Here is a 19,329-nt window from a genome sequence, read left to right as displayed (position 1 = left end):
GTAATATGTATGTGTACACTAATTATTGCTTTATAAAAATAACCCTAAAAAAGGTTATTAAGCATGAAAATACAAATTAGAACATAAGGATTGAACAAGTTAAAGCTGAACGCCAGTGAAAGAGCGAATATAAAGCGAAAAGCGTTAATTGGCAAAGATATACAATTTTCTTCAGATACCTTCCTGCATGTCATAGAGCCAGGAGTTAAAGTGGAATGCCAGCCAAATCTTTATTTGGTTTGGATAATGTGGGGAAAGGGTAAGAACTGCTATTTTGTTTTTTAGTTGCTCCTTTACTTCCGCTCACATTGATCCAAGGTTCTATGAAGTTATTTTTGCTGTTTGTCCTCACTGCAGAGAAAAACCCCACTGTAGCGGTGACAAACCCACCTATCATTTGGTTTCTAAAGCCTGGTACACACAATGAGAATATCAGACGAATGATCGTCCTTTTTTGTTTGTTTTTTTGCATGGTAGTCTCATATGGAAAATAAAGCGGTTACTAAAGTTACCAAAATTCTCATATGACAAAATACAACTTCAAAAGTGATATAATGTGTTTCATTGTACTGTAAAGTATGCTGTCATTTCTAAGCATGCGTGGTCTTCTGAATTTTTTGGGCGAGTACTGCACCGATTTAACAATAATTGTACGTTCTGGTATTATACAAGAAAAATTTTTGCGTTTGTCCCTTCGGATAATTTCTAGTGAACTGTTGTGATCGGCCCTCAAAAGCTGTGTACCAACAATCAGAATGTCGCACAATCGATTCGAAAGCGGTATTTTTGTCTGATTTTCTGATCATGTGTACTTGGCATAATTCTTTCAATATGTTTCAGTAAACAACTCTTGCATGAATGAGGATTAAATGCCGGTGTAACGTTAAAAAACCATACCCCGTGAAGAAACCATACCCTCGTCATTTCCTGTCTGAAACAGCTGAGCAGCGCAGCAGTGCGCATGCTCAGAGCCCCGGATACGTGATTGAACATGAAAGAATTTGACAAGTGCGCATGCTCGGTGGGCATGAAATTATCACGGCACTGTGTCTCATGTTATACTTGCGGCGGGTACATTAAAACACTTCGGCTGCAACATCAATCATCTCCTCTGCTATCGCTGTAACTTCCCTCCTCATCTCCGGTAATAAATATAAAAGCGGCGGCGGGTGTATGAGATGTAAATGTGACGGCGATCGCGGCTCCGCTTTTATATTTATTACCGGAGATGAGGGAAGTGACAGGGGGAAGAGCGGAGATGACTGATGTTGCAGAGGAGGTGTTTTAACGTAAGCGCCGCAAGTTTAACTACCGTGAGAAATCCATACCCTCTGTAGGTGCACCGGAAGTGACGAGGGTATGGTTTTCTCACGGGTATGGTTTTCTCACGGAACACCGGTTCACATTGGTGCAATGCGGGAACCCTGCGAATCCACTACGGGTTCCCGCATCATACCAGACTCACAGGCAGTTCACACTGCCATATGCAAACTGCTGGGAGTGTCAAAACAAAGTTACTGACACCCCCAGATTGATTCGCATATTCCCCAGCGAACTTTCAGTTCAGACAGAAATCGGATCGCATAGGTGTGAACACCCATGTGATCCGAATTCAGCCATACAATCTGTATGGCTGAATTGGCATCGCACAGACATCGCATGTGATTTGCATAGCAGTGTGGTGCGACTCACACGCAACGTCTCACATCGCATATGTGTGAACCGGCACTGATGGTCACAATTTCTTATCTTGGATCCAGGAAGGTTTAACATTCAATGGGGGCAAAGTGGAAGAGTGAAAAAACAGGAAATAATTGTGTGCTACCACTGAATTCTCAACTATTTAAACCTTTTCTATATAATAGGACTATAAATGAATAAAAATGATGCTTTCACCCAATGTGTTCCCACATCAATATTAAAAAGCCTGTAAATATCTGATAGAGCTGCTATTATAAAACACACACACACACACACACACACACACACCATTTTTTATTTTGTTAAAACAAAGTGCTTGTAATAAAGTGCAGCGCAAGTGCAGTGTAAAAAACGTTAATAAATGACCAACTCCTTATGTGCAGAAAAAACAAAGTGCTTGTTAAAAAGAAGTGAAGTGCAAAAAACATCTTAAAGTGCAATCCAAAATGAACAACTCCTTAGTGCAGAAAAAAGTGTGCATAAAATCCAACGTCTCCCTTCAATTAAAGTGCATATATAGTGACTCAGTGTTTATCCTCTCCTTTACTCTTCTGCTCAGATCACTAGGCGAAATGCCTGCTCACCTCCATTATAGACCCACAAAGGGGTCAACACAGCAAATATGAAAGGTTCTCCCTGGTGTCCACCCTCTATGCGACTCCACACTGTTTAGAAGTACTCCAGAGTAACATATGGGAAGAAAAAGACAATATCCAATAGTGCAGTACCAGGGTTAATAATTTGAATAAGCCACAATCCCAGCTTCATACATTAAATTCACATTAAAAATAAACTCAGCATATATAAAACCATTTCAGCATGTACAGCTTCAATCCTGCCCACCGCTTGGTACCTCTACATGTTGTGCTACATCCCACATGGCTTCAACTGGAGGATAAACGGAGCTGTGTGTGTGGGGGCATTTTATACTTTCTAAACAGTCATATAGATAGGACGAAAAACAACCCTTTCGCACATGCGCGATGACCTCGGACAATCTCAGAGGTTCGCGCATGTGCAGTATAGTCGAGGCCGCATTAGTGGAAGACAGAACGGTGCTCCAACAAGGATGGCTGAGCTGAGGACATACAAAATATACTTCCTGCTTCTGTTCTGCCAATCCGATGATAACATTAATGAAAAAATGTCAAAGATTTGCAAATATATATCGGGGGATAATCGGAGATTGAGAAATATATTAAGCTGATCCAGATATTTATGGAAAATAGGTACATATCAACCTATACAATTAGTAAAACCACATGGTAAAAATACAAGCTGAACAAACGGATCAGCTAGAACATATCCCGATAATGATGGGGTATCTAAATAATGACTATAAAAAATATACATATAAAGACCACTTAGATAGCTATCTAGTTTGGGAACAGTAAGAGATAATTAAAAAGGTTCATAATTAAATAATTTAAAATTACTAACCCAGGTACCGCACTATTGGATAGTCTTTTTCTTCCCATATGTTACTCTGGAGTATTTGCAATAGTGTGGAGTCACATAGAGAGTGGACACCAGGAAGCGCCTTTCATATTTGCTGTGTTGACCCCTTGTGGGTCTATAATGGAGGTGAGCACAAAGTAAAGGATATACACTGAGTGACTATATATGCACTTTAATTGAACAGAGACACACTTTTTTCTGCACTTAAGAATACGTTGTTCATTTTGGATTGCACTTTAAGGTATTTAATGACGTTTTTCCGACAGCACTTCAGGTTTCAATACTATTAAGATATATATATATATATATATATATATATATATATATATATATATATATACACAGTGGGTACGGAAAGTATTCAAACCCCCTTAAATTTTTCACTCTTTGTTATATTGCAGCCATTTGCTAAAATCATTGAAGTTCATTCTTCTTCCTCATGAATGTACACATAGCACCCCATACTGACAGAAAAACACAGAATTGTTGACATTGTTGCAGATTTATTAAAAAAGAAAAACTGAAATATCACATGGTCCTAAGTATTCAGACCCTTTGCTGTGACACTCATATATTTAACTCAGGTGCTTTCCATTTCTTCTGATCATCCTTGAGATGGTTCTACACCTTCATTTGAGTCCAGCTGTGTTTGATTATATTGATTGGACTGGATTAGGAAAGCCACACACCTGTCTATATAAGACCTTCCAGATCACAATGCATGTCAGAGCAAATGAGATTCATGAGGTCAAAAGGAACTGCCTGAAGAGCTCAGAGACAGAATTGTGGCAAGGCACAGATCTGGCCAAGGTTACAAAAAGATTTCTGCTGCACTTAAGGTTCCTAAGAGCACAGTGGCCTCCATAATCCTCAAATGGAAGACGTTTGGGACGACCAGAACCCTTCCTAGAGCTGGCCGTCCGGCCAAACTGAGCTGAGCTATCGGGGGAGAAGAGCCTTGGTGAGAGAGGTAAAGAAGAACCCAAAGATCACTGTGGCTGAGCTCCAGAGATGCAGTCAGGAGATGGGAGAAAGTTGTAGAAAGTCAACCATCACTGCAGCCCTCCACCAGTCGGGGCTTTATGGCAGACTGGCCCGACGGAAGCCTCTCCTCAGTGTAAGACACATGAAAGCCCACATGGAGTTTGCTAAAAAAACACCTGAAGGACTCCAAGATGGTGAGAAATAAGATTCTCTGGTCTGATGAGACCAAAATAGAACTTTTTGGCCTTAATTCTAAGCGGTATGTGTGGAGAAAACCAGGCACTGCTCATCACCTGTCCAATACAGTCCCAACAGTGAAGCATGGTGGTGGCAGCATCATGCTGTGGGGGTGTTTTTCAGCTGCAGGGACAGGACGACTGGTTGCAATCGAGGGAAAGATGAATGCGGCCAAGTACAGGGATATCCTGGACAAAAACCTTCTCCAGAGTGCTCTGGACCTCAGACTGGGCCGAAGGTTTACCTTCCAACAAGACAATGACCCTAAGCACACAGCTAAAATAATGAAGGAGTGGCTTCACAACAACTCCGTGACTGTTCTTGAATGGCCCAGCCAGAGCCCTGACTTAAACCCAATTGAGCATCTCTGGAGAGACCTAAAAATGGCTGTCCACCAACGTTTACCATCCAACCTGACAGAGCTGGAGAGGATCTGCAAGGAGGAATGGCAGAGGATCCCCAAATCCAGGTGTGAAAGACTTGTTGCATCTTTCCCAAAAAGACTCCTGGCTGTATTAGATCAAAAGGGGGCTTCTACTAAATATTGAGCAAAGGGTCTGAATACTTAGGACCATGTGATATTTCAGTTTTTCTTTTTTAATAAATCTGCAACAATGTCAACAATTCTGTGTTTTTCTGTCAGTATGGGGTGCTATGTGTACATTCATGAGGAAGAAGAATGAACTTAAATGATTTTAGCAAATGGCTGCAATATAACAAAGAGTGAAAAATTTAAGGGGGTCTGAATACTTTCCGTACCCACTGTATATATATCTTATTTAAATTATTTATGTGCATTTATAATAGCAGCACTATCAGATATTTACAGGCTTTTAAGCAAAGTGGAAGAGTGCCACTATAGAGAAAAAAATCTGTACTATGGAGTACATGGTCAGTGCAACTCTCTTCACTTGGCTTATTGGGTGGCCAGGTCAGCTGCCTTCCACCCATCATCTTGGGATTGAAAAAATCGAAGAAGCCAAGTAGAACATTTTCAGCTGAATAGCACCTACATCCAATCAGATATAGGTACTGATCAGGCATTTTGACAGCTGGCAGAGCCTCAGTGGGAGATTCCTTCAGCGTGGATGGAAGAATATGTTAAAAACTCTTTATGTGGCCAGCTTTACAGTATTAACATCTATTTTTACAAAAGGCGATAAAGTGCATCTGAATATTACATTTATAGTTTTTTTTTTTTTTTTTAACATATTTTTGCAGGTAAAAAAACGTGTGCTTATTATGTTTAAAAAAACAATAGCCTGCAGGCATGGTCAGCAGATCAGCAATGTCAGGCTCCTGCACACATTGCCTCTAGCTCTGTGCCCGTACCCGTTTCATAGCTGTAGGTAGTGTTAATGAACTACGTTTGTGCTGATCAGTGCGCTCACAGTTCATTTAAACCACTAGTCTGTCAGCCGTGGTGGCAGAGGCAACTTTTAGTTTCTACATTTACGGATTGCAGTGAATGATGAGGCTGTGTGGGTGGGGCCCAGCAAAGCCACACCATTTTCAAAACGCGTCAACGGGTGTAGGGAGGAGGAGAACCCCTACCCACTGTTACACCAAGTGGGGGCGCAGAGGAGAAGGGGCAGCTAGAACCTGTGGCACCCTAAATAGGAGTGTAACCTATTCAAAAAGGTGAACTTATCTTTGATCAGTTTTTGAGAGGAGTAAAGCATGGTTAAAATTTTTCTTTACTTTCCCTTCAGGTTTAAAAAAAAAAAAAAAGCAACATAAAGGGCGTAGAAACCTCTACAATTTGAGGAGAATCGCAATTTTAGACAATTGTCATCAAATCAATTATCCCCATTGAAAAAAATAAAATAGAAAATAGCCATATCCCTTGCTCTCTTGTTTTGTAAAATTTCAGATTTTGCTATTCCTTTTTGTGTTGGTGACAATGGTCACTAGAACAAAGAGAGGGTGTTCTACCTAGCGGGGACACAAAACAGAGACATGACATGGGTTCTAACCCTTCTTGACTATCAAAAATGAATAAAATAAATAAAAAACACACAGTACTGAACAGCTGATACGGCTGCTGAAAGAAAAAAAGAAAAAGCACCCACGTTTTACTGTTTCCTACTTGAACATTAAAATAAAAGCCATCTTCACACACACCATACTCCTGATGCAAACAAAGGAGCATTGGAAATAGTGGTGGGTATATTCACGGGAGGTTCCAATCCAATTGTCTCCTAAACCAGGGCAGAGAAATGAAGCTCTCAATGCAGTGACCCATCTTCAGTAACAATCCAACCCCAAGAAAACATCCAGCAAAATGCCGATTCACAAGGAAGTCATAATTCTGCACTTTGATTATTTTCTATTTATAGGCTTGGCTGTCTGAGGGACAGGCATACAAGGAAGCCCAAGTACGTTTATGGAGGAAATATTTATAGTCAAGCGTACAAAATCTAGCAAGACACAGTAAATGTGATTAAAGCATGACATTTATTACATTATTCTTCATCCAGATTGTCTGTAAATATTTACAGATACATAATACACATTTGCTTTATTCATGCTATCAATTCCATCATAAACCAGTGATAGTAGTACTTGTACAACTCCATTCCTAATGGCCCAATCTAAATTAATAGGTGAGGATTGGCCTGTTTAGGGACACCCCCAGGAAGAGATAAAAGCTTCCAATACCCAAGCAATGCTAATGGAACATTAAAGCGTTTGGAAAATCTCCATGCAAGCTAGCACATGCCAATGGAAGAAAGGTGTTAGGGATGCACCAATACCAGTTATTTAAGACCGAGCAGGAATATCGATACTTTTGCTCAAGTACTTGCCGATACCAGTTAGTCTGTGTCCATGTGCAGACTAAAGGCCCATACACACGTACCGATTGTCAGCCGTAAATGTTCGGCCAACGTCCGATCGGCCGATTGTCGCCTTGTTAGTATGATGCTTCCGACAGCCGACTGGGACTTTTCGGCCGAACAAAATCTGGTCTGCATGCTATAAAATTTTTGTTGGCCGTCACCAGAACGGCCGATTGTTCGTCAGTCAGTACAGAATTCGGCCGACAAAAGCCAGATGAGCAAGACTGGGCATGCTCAGAGAAGAAAAAAACACACGGAAAGTTAACCAGCACATGACATCACTTCTGAAGTTGGTTGTTGTTGGCCGACAAAATTTGTGTGCAGTCTAGAGCACATTTCAACCAACAGGACAGCCCTGGACAAAAGACGGCCGATCGTTCGGCCGACAATCGGTACGTGTGTACGGGGCTTTAGTCTGTATGGAAGTGATTTTATAATCATCAAACAGCTGCTGCACTTGCAGGGCTCTAATGGGGAAAGTAGCAGGGTGTGCATCCCTTTAGATTTCCCTTCTGGAGTATCTCACAAAAACTACTTTTTTTTTTTTTGCAAGGGATGCCCAAAATCTTATTTGTATCTTAGTGCAAACTTTTGAGAAAACCAATCAGCCAATCACACAAGCAGCAAATAATGTTTCTGGGAGGGGGGGGGGGGGTGTTGGAGAATATCTCCAGGTCACCATATTGCTTTGCACTTACAAAAAATTACAGTGGTGCAGATTGAAAGGGAAAAGGTAATTTTTCATCACATGCAATTACAATATGAATTGTGTAGCAATTGCATATGCTATTTTTTTTCTACGAAAGTGGAGTTAGCCTTTAAACACCAAACAGCTTGTAGCAGGCAACCCCACCTTCACTACCAATAGGAATGTATAGAGCACAGTGATAGAGGCACATTTCTTGCTGTCCTCAGGGAACACATGGGAGGTGAATAGAGTTGGGCTAGGGAGTGTCAAGTTTGCATGTGACCAATCCCGCCAGGAAGCCAACACTGAAGACCGCTAATCACAGGTAGTGAGACGTTTCCTAAACTGTGCAGCTGTGGATCGGGAAATGTCTCAATGCCCGTGATCAGAGAAGTACAGTGTCGGCTTCCTGGCGGGATCGGCACGTGCAAACTCAAAACACGCCCGAGCCCACTTTTTTTTTTAACAATCAGAATTGGTTTTATTGAAAGAAAAAAAAAAAATGGCATAGTACAATATGTTCAGTTCACATAGCAATTCAGCACATCTAAAGAGGTATTATGTGACAGTGTACAACAAACAATTGTATGAATATAGGAAAGGAGTACAAATGCAAAACATATACCGTCATCACAATGGAGGGAGGGGCCCCGACAGGGCACAGCAACCACAAACCCGCTCAGGAAACCATCACCGCTCCGTCCAGGGCTGCCAAACCGTATCATACTTCCCTGGGCATCCCCTACGAATGTACATCGATTTGTACATGGGTAGTACTGCATCAATAGAGGATTCCCATGAGGCCACCATAGAGGGGGTGAGGGAAATCCATCCATTTAGAATTTCTTTTTTCACATAGTACAATACAAGTGCAAGCAGATTTTTGGTACATGGAGGCCTCTGCTCATCGTCTTGAATGCCCAACTGTGCTAGTTCAGGGGACAAGGGCATGTTTAACTGAAGACAGGCATTCACGCAAATACTTTCTCCCAAAACCATGCTACTCTTGGGCATGACCAAAACATGTGGTAGTATGTACCTTCAGCAGAGTGACAGCTTGAACAATCTGGGGAGCGCTGTGAGTAAATTTTATGCAGCCTTGCGGCGTGTAGTAAATTCTATGCAAAAACTTTGTTTGAGTCAACCTTTTACGGGAGAAATTACCATCTTAGTATTATTCTCAAAACACTCCCCCCAAGTCTCTCTACCCAGAGCTGGGATGTCCTCACTCCAACATTCCCACAACCTAAAAATTTTGGGAGACTCGACACTAAGAATAGCCAGGTAAAGGGAAGATAGAGGCTTTACCAGGGTCTTCTGTGCAAGAAGCTTCTCTATTGGGTCTGCAGTCAAGCAAGGATCAACAGGAAATTGGGCTCTCACAGCATTAAACAGTTGGAAGTGTCTGACTAGCATTTACCTAGGTAGATCTGGCAGTCAGGTCACAATAGGGTAACTGCACCCAAGCGGACATAATATCCTTAAGCATTTTAATCCCAAAGTGAGCCCATAATTGTGGATCTGGAATCGTCCTAAAATGGAGCAAAAATGGGTTTCCCTCCAATGAGTGGAATGAGAACCAAATGATTAGGTTGGAGGAATCATTTCCTAGCAGCCATCCAAACTCGTAACGTCACCCTCGTGGGACAAGGCAGCGAGGAATAGGCTTTGGAGCCCCTAAAGACCAGTTTATAAAGCTTCACCAGGGAACCCAGAATGGCCGCTTCTAAGCAGATTGCTGTGTTGGTCCTGAATTGCTCAAACCACCATCTAACAGTTACTAAGGTAACCACCCAATAATAGAATTGCAAATTAGGTAGTGCTAAACTGCCAAAACGCACTGGGAGCTTCAAGGTTGACTTCGCCAGACGATGAGGCGATCCTCTCCAGAGAAAAGAACCAAGGCATTTATCTGTCTATTTCCCTAAAAAAGGAACTAAGCACCCAAGTTAGGCTATTGCAGAAGACATAGGTAACCATTTAGGAAGATAGATCATTTTGAAAATATTTATGCGGCCTGGGAGGTTCAGCAGTAGATTAGCCCACTTAGAACAGTGCACCTGTAATTGCAGAAGTAGTGGATGGAGGTTCAGTCGATAGAAGCAACGCAGATTACAAATGATCTGGATTTCCCAAATATTTAAATTCATCTGCCTATTGCAAAGGGGTTGAAATTGCAGAGGTCCTAGCCCGTGGGTCAAGAGAAAACAGAACAGATTTGGACCAATTAATGCGTACCCCGGAGAACCGTCCAAATGCATCGAAGACCGCGAGAGGCGCCTGCAGAGAGGAGTTTGCATCATGCAGGTACAGCACGGTGTCATCCGAATGAAGATACATTTTTTCCTCTAAAGATTCTATCGTGATTCTCATTTTATCCAGAATCGTGCAGCTCTAAAGCAGCGTGAGCCTAGGTGCCAACAATTCCTGGTAAAGGGAGTAGAATTCAGCCAAAATTCCATCTGGTCCTGGAGCCTTCCCAGATTGTAAGCAACCCAGTGATGTCTGCACCTCTTCTAAAGAGGTGTCTCGATCTAGTCTAGTCTGCGTCACCAAATCCAGAGTTGGAAAAGAGATCTGGTCCAGGTAGGAGCATAGGTCAGCCATATTATAGGAGACTAGAGGAATAGAGCGCTTGATAATATAATCTGTCATAAATGTCCTCAGGTATCATTGTCGCCCGAGCCCATCTCTAGTAGTGAGCACATAGGTGAATTCAGGAGATTTGAACCATGCAGGGAGAATCTAAAGTCACAGCATACAAGCAGTGCAACCCCTTTGAATTGCTATCTAGAACTCTTCCATAATTACAATATTAGACAACTGGTGCCCAACCTTTAGTACTTGTTGTGGGCCCTTAGACCCCAGCAGTTAGTAACGAGATTACTTACCTTTAAAGGGGCATACAATGACAATCTCTAGCATCCTTGTGTACTCTGTGTCTCTGTCTCTTGCAGCATATCCCCAGTCTCTTTCCACCCCTGCAGCATGTCCACACTCTCTGACTTTGTCCTATAATGGGTCTGCAGTCTCTGAGAGTCTTCAGTAGTGTAACATATACAGAAATTTACGTGCAGGCCCTTGGTGACATCAGTGGCCACATCTAGTCCCAGACCAGAGTCTCAAAGTTTTTGAAGCCTGAGACAGCCAGGCCACAAGAATTTTCAGAGGGATAGGTAAACAGGGGCAGTCTACATATTTCTCTCAGTAAATGCCTAATTGAAGCTCTGTGCAGGCACCTGAGGCTGCCTAGTACGGTATCCATGGTGCTGATTACGAACTTTAAAGCAAGACAGAGACCAACACACAATTCTGATTTGCATGGTTTATGGCAGTCTCTCTCAACCACAGTTCCATGGAAACCTAGGGTTTATCCTGTGGTTGCTAAGGGTTCCTTGAGCAGATAGCAATGGCAAACTTCTCATGGAATAGGGAGATATTTTTCATTAACTACCAACATAAGAAAAACTTCCCCTGCAAGGCAATGTCATAATATGCTAGTTTAGATCAAATACTAGCACATTATGAGAGACTTGCCCTAAAAGTAAGCCCTCCAGCAGCACACTGTCACCGCTGAGAGGGATTCCATCTTCACCCCATCTTCCGTCCGGGTAAATGGCCTCCGGCTACTTGAGTGGCAAAGGGCGTGATGAAGTCACTCCCACACATGCGCGTGGGAGCCGCTGTTTATGGCACGGGCTCCGAAGGTTAAGCATGGTATGCTGGACCTTCGGAGCAAATGCCCCGACTTTATCACCGGCTGCATGCAAAGTGAATATCTCCTAAGCAGTACAGGTTTAGGAGATAAGGCTTACCTGTAGGTACTGTGACTAAGCTGGATACACAACATTTGTTGTTTGATTTCCTTTAGATTTATCTTCAACTATGTAGGGCAATGACCTGGCTGATTGCATACAAATTGAAAGTGTTTAGGTTAGACCTCATATTCTATTGTTTTGGTAAATCTAAGAGCCCATTCACATTAGCGCGACTTGTCAGCCTGACAAGTCACGGTATGTCGCGGTCCATTGATTAGCACAGGACCCGTTCTAATAGGAGCGACACAAGTCGCTCCGACTTAGAAAAAGGGTCCTGTACTACTGTGGGGCGACCTCGGAGCGACTTGCATAGAATTCTATTATGTGAAGTCTCTGCAAGTCACGCCGAAGTCGTGGTGCACGCGACTTCACAGGTCGCCCCCCAAAGTCGTGTCGCGCTAGTCTGAATGGGCTCTTAAGGAAAAAAATCCCAAAAAAATTGCGAAGTGTGTGTATCCAGCATTAGTATAGGCTTAACTGTAGGTACAAGTGGCAAAACTGAGTTTACTACCACTTTCAGAAACTGAGACAATGGTCTTTATTCAAGAATACTTACTTGTGAAGTGGAACTATAGTCACATATGCATAGGTCTTTAAAATTCCTACTTGACCAAAGTAACATTTAGAAGCTTCTGCAGTCAAAGAAAAAATAACATGGCCTAGAGAGAATTGCTGCACACCTTACCAGTGCATACATAGTGCTGACGCTATTCACAACATCTATGAAATAATGCAGCAAAAAGCTCAGAGTGCCATAGTGATGTACAGAGGTGGTGCACCTCAGTGATGCACCTGGAATGTATTCTGAGCACAGCTGGGCTTTAAAGTTATGGTAAACCTCAGACATGAAATATGAACAGAGCTTATCCCTCTATAGTGTGTACCTGTCTCATAGCACTGATGTTGTGGAGAGAAGGCCTTGCTCACAGTCTCTGCTCTTATTCATCCCAAAGGTGTTCTATCGGGTTGAGGTCAGGACTCTGTGCAGGCCAGTCAAGTTCCTCCCCCCCCCCCCAAACTTCCTCATCCATGTCTTTATGGACCTTGCTTTGTGCACTGGTCTAAATCCTTTGGTGGAGGGGGGGGGATTATGGTGTGGGACTGTCTTTCAGGGGTTGGGCTTGGCCCCTTAGTTTCAGTGAAGGGAACTTTTAAGGCATCAGCATACCAAACAATTTTGGACAATTTCATGTTCGCAACTTTGTGGGAACAGTTTGGGAAGGTCCCTTCCTGTTCCAGCATGACTGCGTACCAGTGAACAATGCAAGGTCCATAAAGACATGGATGTGTGAGGTTGGGTTGGAGGAACTTGACTGACCTGAACCCGATAGAACATCTTTGGTATGAATTAGAGCGCAGAATGCGAGCCAGGCCTTCTCTCCAACATCAGTTCCTGACATCACAAATGCGCTTCTGGAAGAATGGTCAAACATTTCTATAGACACACTCCTAATCCTTGTGGACAGCCTTTCCAGAACAGTTAAAGCTGTTATAGCTGCAAAAGGTGGGCCAACTCACTATTTAACCTTATGGACTAAGACTGGGATGCCATTAAAATTCATGTGCCTGTAAAGGCAGGAGTCCTAATACTTTTGGTAATATAGTGTATATGCAGCACCATGGAAGTGAGCTTTCTTCTGAGATGCTCCATATATGCAGTAGGTTTCTGTGCTAAGAATGCACTCACATACAGCTCCCAGCACAGGTCCAAACCCTCATTGATGGCTCAAGCTTGCAATTGCAGTGAACATCAAAGTCATCAGGAAGCCCATCTCTGGCTCTTGGCATTAACAACCCCTTCAAGGGCCAATCCAATCAGTACACCCCACTGACTCCAGACCAGTAGACAGACTCTGAATGTATGGGTTACAGCATTTAAAGCGAAAGCAAAGTCATGATTAAAAAAAAAATGCTGACAAGTGGGCTTATGATAAGAGATTCTGTATATCTCTTTTACCATGAATGCCATGCCCTGTCATGCACAGCTTAGTATACAGTCTTGGCATGATTCAGTCCTGGGAGGAACTTAACCTCCATGCACTGGAGTTATGTCAGCTCAGCCAATCAAGATGTGGAATACTCCAAATCTGAAGACGACTGGGTGAAAATGCAAGCACAGACAGAGGGGTAGTGCCAACATCACAGCGCTGGAGGGGATTGTTTGCAAGATAAGTCTGCACATTGTGGAAAAAAGCTTCTGGAGTCTTGACATCAGCTTTAAAGGAGTTGTAAAGTTAGAAGGTTTTTTTTATCTTTATGCATTAAGATAAACCTTCTATGTGCAGCAGGCCACCTAATACTTGCCTGAGGTCCCTCTCTGTCCAGCGATGACCACGAGTGTCTCAGCCAATCAAGATTCTCTCTCCTGATTGGCTGAGACACAGCATCAGCTGCAGCTGCTGTAAAAAGCCAGCTAGCCAATCAGGAGAGAGAGGGGGCGGGGTCAGGGCTATGTGTCTGAATGGACACAGGGAGCTGTGACTCAGCTTGGGTGCCCTCATAGCAAGCTGCTTGCTGTGGGGTCACTGAATAGGGGAAAGAGGATCTGGGCTGCTCTGTGCAAATCCACTGCAATAGAGCAGGTAAGTATAATATGTTCGTTATTTTTATAGGAAAAGAAATGAGAATTTACAATCGCTTTAAAGCTCAACTCCAGGGATTCTCTGTATCACACGCTAAGATTGGTCCAGCTTGGCACAATGTGTATCACATACCTGATAGGTTGTTGGTAGAGCTGCACAATTCTGGATAAAATGAGAATCACAATTTTTTTGCTTAGAATAAAGATCACGATTCTCGGCATAGCATCATCTTTCACATTATACAAAAAAATTGGGCGAACTTTATGGTTTAGTTTTTTTTTAATTCATTAAATTGTATTTTATCCCAAAAAAAACAGTTTGAAAGACTTCTGCGCAAATACAGTGCGACATAAAAGATTGCAACGATTGCATTTTATTCTCGGGTCTCTGCTAAAAAAAAAATGTATAATGCTTGGGGGTTCTAAGTAATTTTCTAGCAAAAAATACTGATTTTAAGTCCCGGTTAACACATATGCAATGCGGGAACCCTGCAAATCCACTGCGGATTCCCGCATCACACTCAACCCGCAGGCAGTTCACACTGCTATATGCAAATCGCTGAGGGCGTCATTACAAAGTTAACGACACCCCTAGATCAGTTCGCATATCGCAGTGCAAACTGTCAGTTAGGACATGAATTGGATCGCATAGAGTTTGGTCCAAATGCAATACAAATTCAGCCATACAATCTTTTTTCTTTTTTGACACCTGTGAGTGAGCAGAGAACAGCTTAGTAAGAATCGAGTACATGCAGTTTTAAATCGTGAGGGGGTGGAGTGAATCGAGATTGCGATTTTTTAACGATTAATCGTGCAGCGCTGCTGAATTTGTATCACACAGACATCGCATATGATTTGCAGAGCAGTGCGCTCTGAATCCCATGCAATGCCTGTCATCGCATGTGTGTGAACCGGCTCCAACTTGTAAGTAGAAATTCTCAGAAAAAAGCCTGGTCTTTAGGTTAAACAGCCCTCACAGATGGAAGTTAATTCAAAGAACGAAAAGATACATTGTAAAACATTGTGTTTATAGTGATTGACAGCCTTGACAATGTTGATAAACATTTGCTGGAGGCTTTTTTTTTTTTTTGACAGCTGGGAGTGAGCAGAGAACAGCTCTGTAAGAATCAAGGACAGATCGTGAGTGGGGTGAATCGAGATCGTAATTTTTTAACGATTAATCGTGCAGCTCTATTTGTTGGGGAAGCTGAAAATGACTAAGCCCTGGTTAACAATGAATGTGGCTTTGAAATCTCAAAAATATTGTAGCACCGCAAAGTGGGGGTTGCACTGATTTGAACAGTTTCAGTGTTGAGAATAGGGTGTGATTTGGGCCTGTCAAATTGCACCGATGTAAAGAGGGGCTTATAGTTTATGTTACTACAAAGCATGGGCTTAGGAACCGGGGGGGGGGAACGGGGGGGGACACATCCCGAGCCGCCGCCAGGTAAGTGCATTGGATTGAAGGGAGCATGCACGCTGATCTCTGCAATCATTGGGGCACAATGCTGTGGGGCACTCTGAAATCATTGGGGCACAATGCTGTGGGGCACTCTGCAATCAGTGGGGCACAATGCTGTGGGGCACTCTGCAATCAGTGGGGCACAATGCTGTGGGGCACTCTGCAATCAGTGGGGCACAATGCTGTGGGGCACTCTGCAATCAGTGGGGCACAATGCTGTGGGGCACTCTGCAATCAGTGGGGCACAATGCTGTGGGGCACTCTGCAATCAGTGGGGCACAATGCTGTGGGGCACTCTGCAATCAGTGGGGCACAATGCTGTGGGGCACTCTGCAATCAGTGGGGCACAATGCTGTGGGGCACTCTGCAATCAGTGGGGCACAATGCTGTGGGGCACTCTGCAATCAGTGGGGCACAATGCTGTGGGGCACTCTGCAATCAGTGGGGCACAATGCTGTGGGGCACTCTGCAATCAGTGGGGCACAATGCTGTGGGGCACTCTGCAATCAGTGGGGCACAATGCTGTGGGGCACTCTGCAATCAGTGGGGCACAATGCTGTGGGGCACTCTGCAATCAGTGGGGCACAATGCTGTGGGGCACTCTGCAATCAGTGGGGCACAATGCTGTGGGGCACTCTGCAATCAGTGGGGCACAATGCTGTGGGCACTCTGCAATCAGTGGGGCACAATGCTGTGGGCACTCTGCAATCAGTGGGGCACAATGCTGTGGGCACTCTGCAATCAGTGGGGCACAATGCTGTGGGCACTCTGCAATCAGTGGGGCACAATGCTGTGGGCACTCTGCAATCAGTGGGGCACAATGCTGTGGGCACTCTGCAATCAGTGGGGCACAATGCTGTGGGCACTCTGCAATCAGTGGGGCACAATGCTGTGGGCACTCTGCAATCAGTGGGGCACAATGCTGTGGCGCTCTGCAGTGATTGGGGACAATGCTGTGGTGCTCTGCAGTGATTGGGGACAATGCTGTGGCGCTCTGCATTGAAAGGGGCTCGCGCGCTGAACTCTCTCTCGCAGTTTACTGAAAAAGCATATACCTGGCGAGTAAAAATGCGCTGCCCCCCCCCAGATTTGTGTGGGTTCCTACACCCTTGCTACAAAGATCACTGCGATATTCTGGTCTCTGCTCAGCTTCTATGCGACTGGCTTCCCCTCTGCACACAGAATCACTTGACACCTCCACCATTTACAGAACACTTTGTACTAATTTTTTTTTAAAAAGAAATACAAGACAACGTTCTGTCACTGAATGAGGTGGAGAAGAGGGGCGGTGACATCATAATGTCCCTCTCATCCAGAAAACACCTTGTATTCTCTGAGAAACATACAGAGTGAAAGCTCCTTGTGTAGGACCTGTAAGATCACTGTAGTAACACCAACTACTACTGTGATCTGCAGCTTCCAGAATCTGAGGTATGGGATATACTTATATAGTGTGCCAGGCTGGAGCAATGTACCTCTACAATACAGGGCAGCTTTAGGGTGATCACTGATCCCCGGATGAGGCTGATCACTGACACAAGTTGTAATCAGAGATGTCAGCCATTACCAACTCTTGTGTACATCACAGCTCCTCCCCCTAACAACTGCATGCCTTTCCTCCCCATAGACACCCAATGGCGGTATGTGTAAGAGATGAGCCCTCCTGTCCAGTCTATGTACGATCCTCTCTGTCCCCCTGTACTCTATGATAAGCCCCAGCCATGCCCGATCCTCCATTATATAACACGGCCTGTCACCATTCTGGCCGCACTTACATAAGTCAACATTTCTACTACAAGTCCTGACACATGCGCATTCCTCTCAGCGCAATCTGCGGGCCACCCAGCTGAGTGACCCCCCCGCGCCGCCAATCGCTGTGACACACACAGGAGGGTCCGGGGCTCCTTCTCCTTACCTGGTCAGACATGCTGCCTCGTATCCCCCGCTGTGTATCGGTCGCCTCCCGCCGCTCTCCTCTTTTCCTCCTCTGGGCACAATAACAGCACTACACACTCAAACAAGGACGGTGTTCCTGTCCTGGGGTGACGTCACTTCCTGTAATACCGGGCCGGCCCACACTAGTGACGTACATGTTGCTGGTGGTGTGGTGCTATGGTTGTTCTCTTCATGGGAGCAGAGAAGACAAGTTGTGTATGTGGCGCCTGTAAGCGGAAATATGGGTGAGATGTTCACTCTTCACTCAACTGTCAGCTGCTAAAACTGCTTTGAAGAGAGGAAACACATTTTTATGTAAAATAAGAAATGCATCCACATTGTAAAAAGAAAACAAATGTGCATGTGAGTGGTACTACTAGCCGCCCCCCCCCCCCCCACCCCACAAGGAATACTCTCCACTCATTACCATCCTCCATTCCATAACACATTCAGAAATAACCTACACGCTCCCCTTCAATCACAAATCCTCTTTCCTATTTTCCTATTATTCTCCTATACCTAAATTCTGTACCCCAGATTTCCAAGGCAACCAGGATGGGGAAAAGCTCTAGCAAGACGATATTTTTCACAAACACATTCGCCTTCCAACTTTGTTGCCATAACCCAACACACCAATGTGTGCGCCAAACTGCCCCGAATCCAGCTGAAGCCGCTGCATCCGTAAACGGTAAAAAGTCCTTGTCCAGAACAAATTCTTCCTGGAACAAGGTCCTACCATTAAAATGCACCAAAAATTGGGACCATACCAATAAATCTTCCTTCAACTCAGAGGTTACCCTCAAGTGAACAGAAGGAGATTTCGAACCTGAAATTGCCCTATAGAGCCGCCTTGAAAAGGCTTTTCCAATAGGCATAACTCGAGTTGCGAAGGCAAGCTGGCCCGAAAGAGATTGCATCTCTCTTAACCACTTGCCGACCGCCGCACGACTATCTACGTCGGCGGTCAGCCCCTCACAGGCAAAGTGACGTAGGGCTACGTCACTAGCTTGTGAGGGTCTCGGGAGCGAGCGCGCACCCCCTGGAGGCGCGCTCCCGCTCCCGCGTGGTCACGGACCCCCCCGCGCGTGTGACCGGCGGACCCGATGTCCGCCGGCCACTCTGCGATTGTGGGGGAGAGGGAGAAAGTCAGGCAGCTTGTGTAAACAAGCTGCCTGTCATTCTCCCCTCTGTATGAGAGATGATCATATGGATCTACTATGTAGATCCGTTGATCACTCTGCATACAGCTGAAGCCACAGCCAATCACAGTTAGAATCACGCCCCTAGGGACACACACAGCCCCTCCCTCTCAAATAAAGTTAACCCCTTCACTACCAGTGTATTTTTACAGTAACAGTGCATATATATAGCACTGATTACTGTAGAAATGTCACTGGTAACCCCAAAAGTGTCAAAAATGTCAGTCAAGGGTCCGATCTGTCCGCCGCAATGTCGCAGTACCGCAAAAAAAATCGCAGATCGCCGCCATTACACGTTAAAAAAAAAAACAACAAAAATGACAAAAATCTTTCCCTTAGTTAGTAAACGCAATAACTTTTGCGCAAACCAATCAAAATACGCTTTTTGCGATTTTTTTTACCAAACATAGGTAGCATAAAACAAAT

At 44.2% G+C, this 19,329-nt stretch overlaps 1 protein-coding gene across 1 annotated transcript in view; it reads right to left on the bottom strand.

Moving 5' to 3' along the window:
* SUMO1 (small ubiquitin like modifier 1) overlaps positions 1–17,828 on the bottom strand; it is a 39,541-nt gene extending 21,713 nt beyond the window's left edge. Inside the window, exon 1 of the mRNA XM_082260151.1 lies at positions 17,685–17,828. Coding sequence (XP_082116277.1) covers positions 17,685–17,696 — 12 coding nt within the window. The 5' untranslated portion in view covers positions 17,697–17,828. The remainder of the gene's footprint in view (positions 1–17,684) is intronic.
* Between the last annotated feature and the right edge of the window lie 1,501 nt (positions 17,829–19,329).

Source organism: Pelophylax lessonae (genome assembly GCF_965119305.1).
Source record: "Pelophylax lessonae genome assembly, chromosome: 6".
Lineage (NCBI taxonomy): Eukaryota > Metazoa > Chordata > Amphibia > Anura > Ranidae > Pelophylax > Pelophylax lessonae.
Note: the sequence above shows the minus strand (reverse complement) of the source record. Positions and strands in the feature narration are given on the sequence as shown.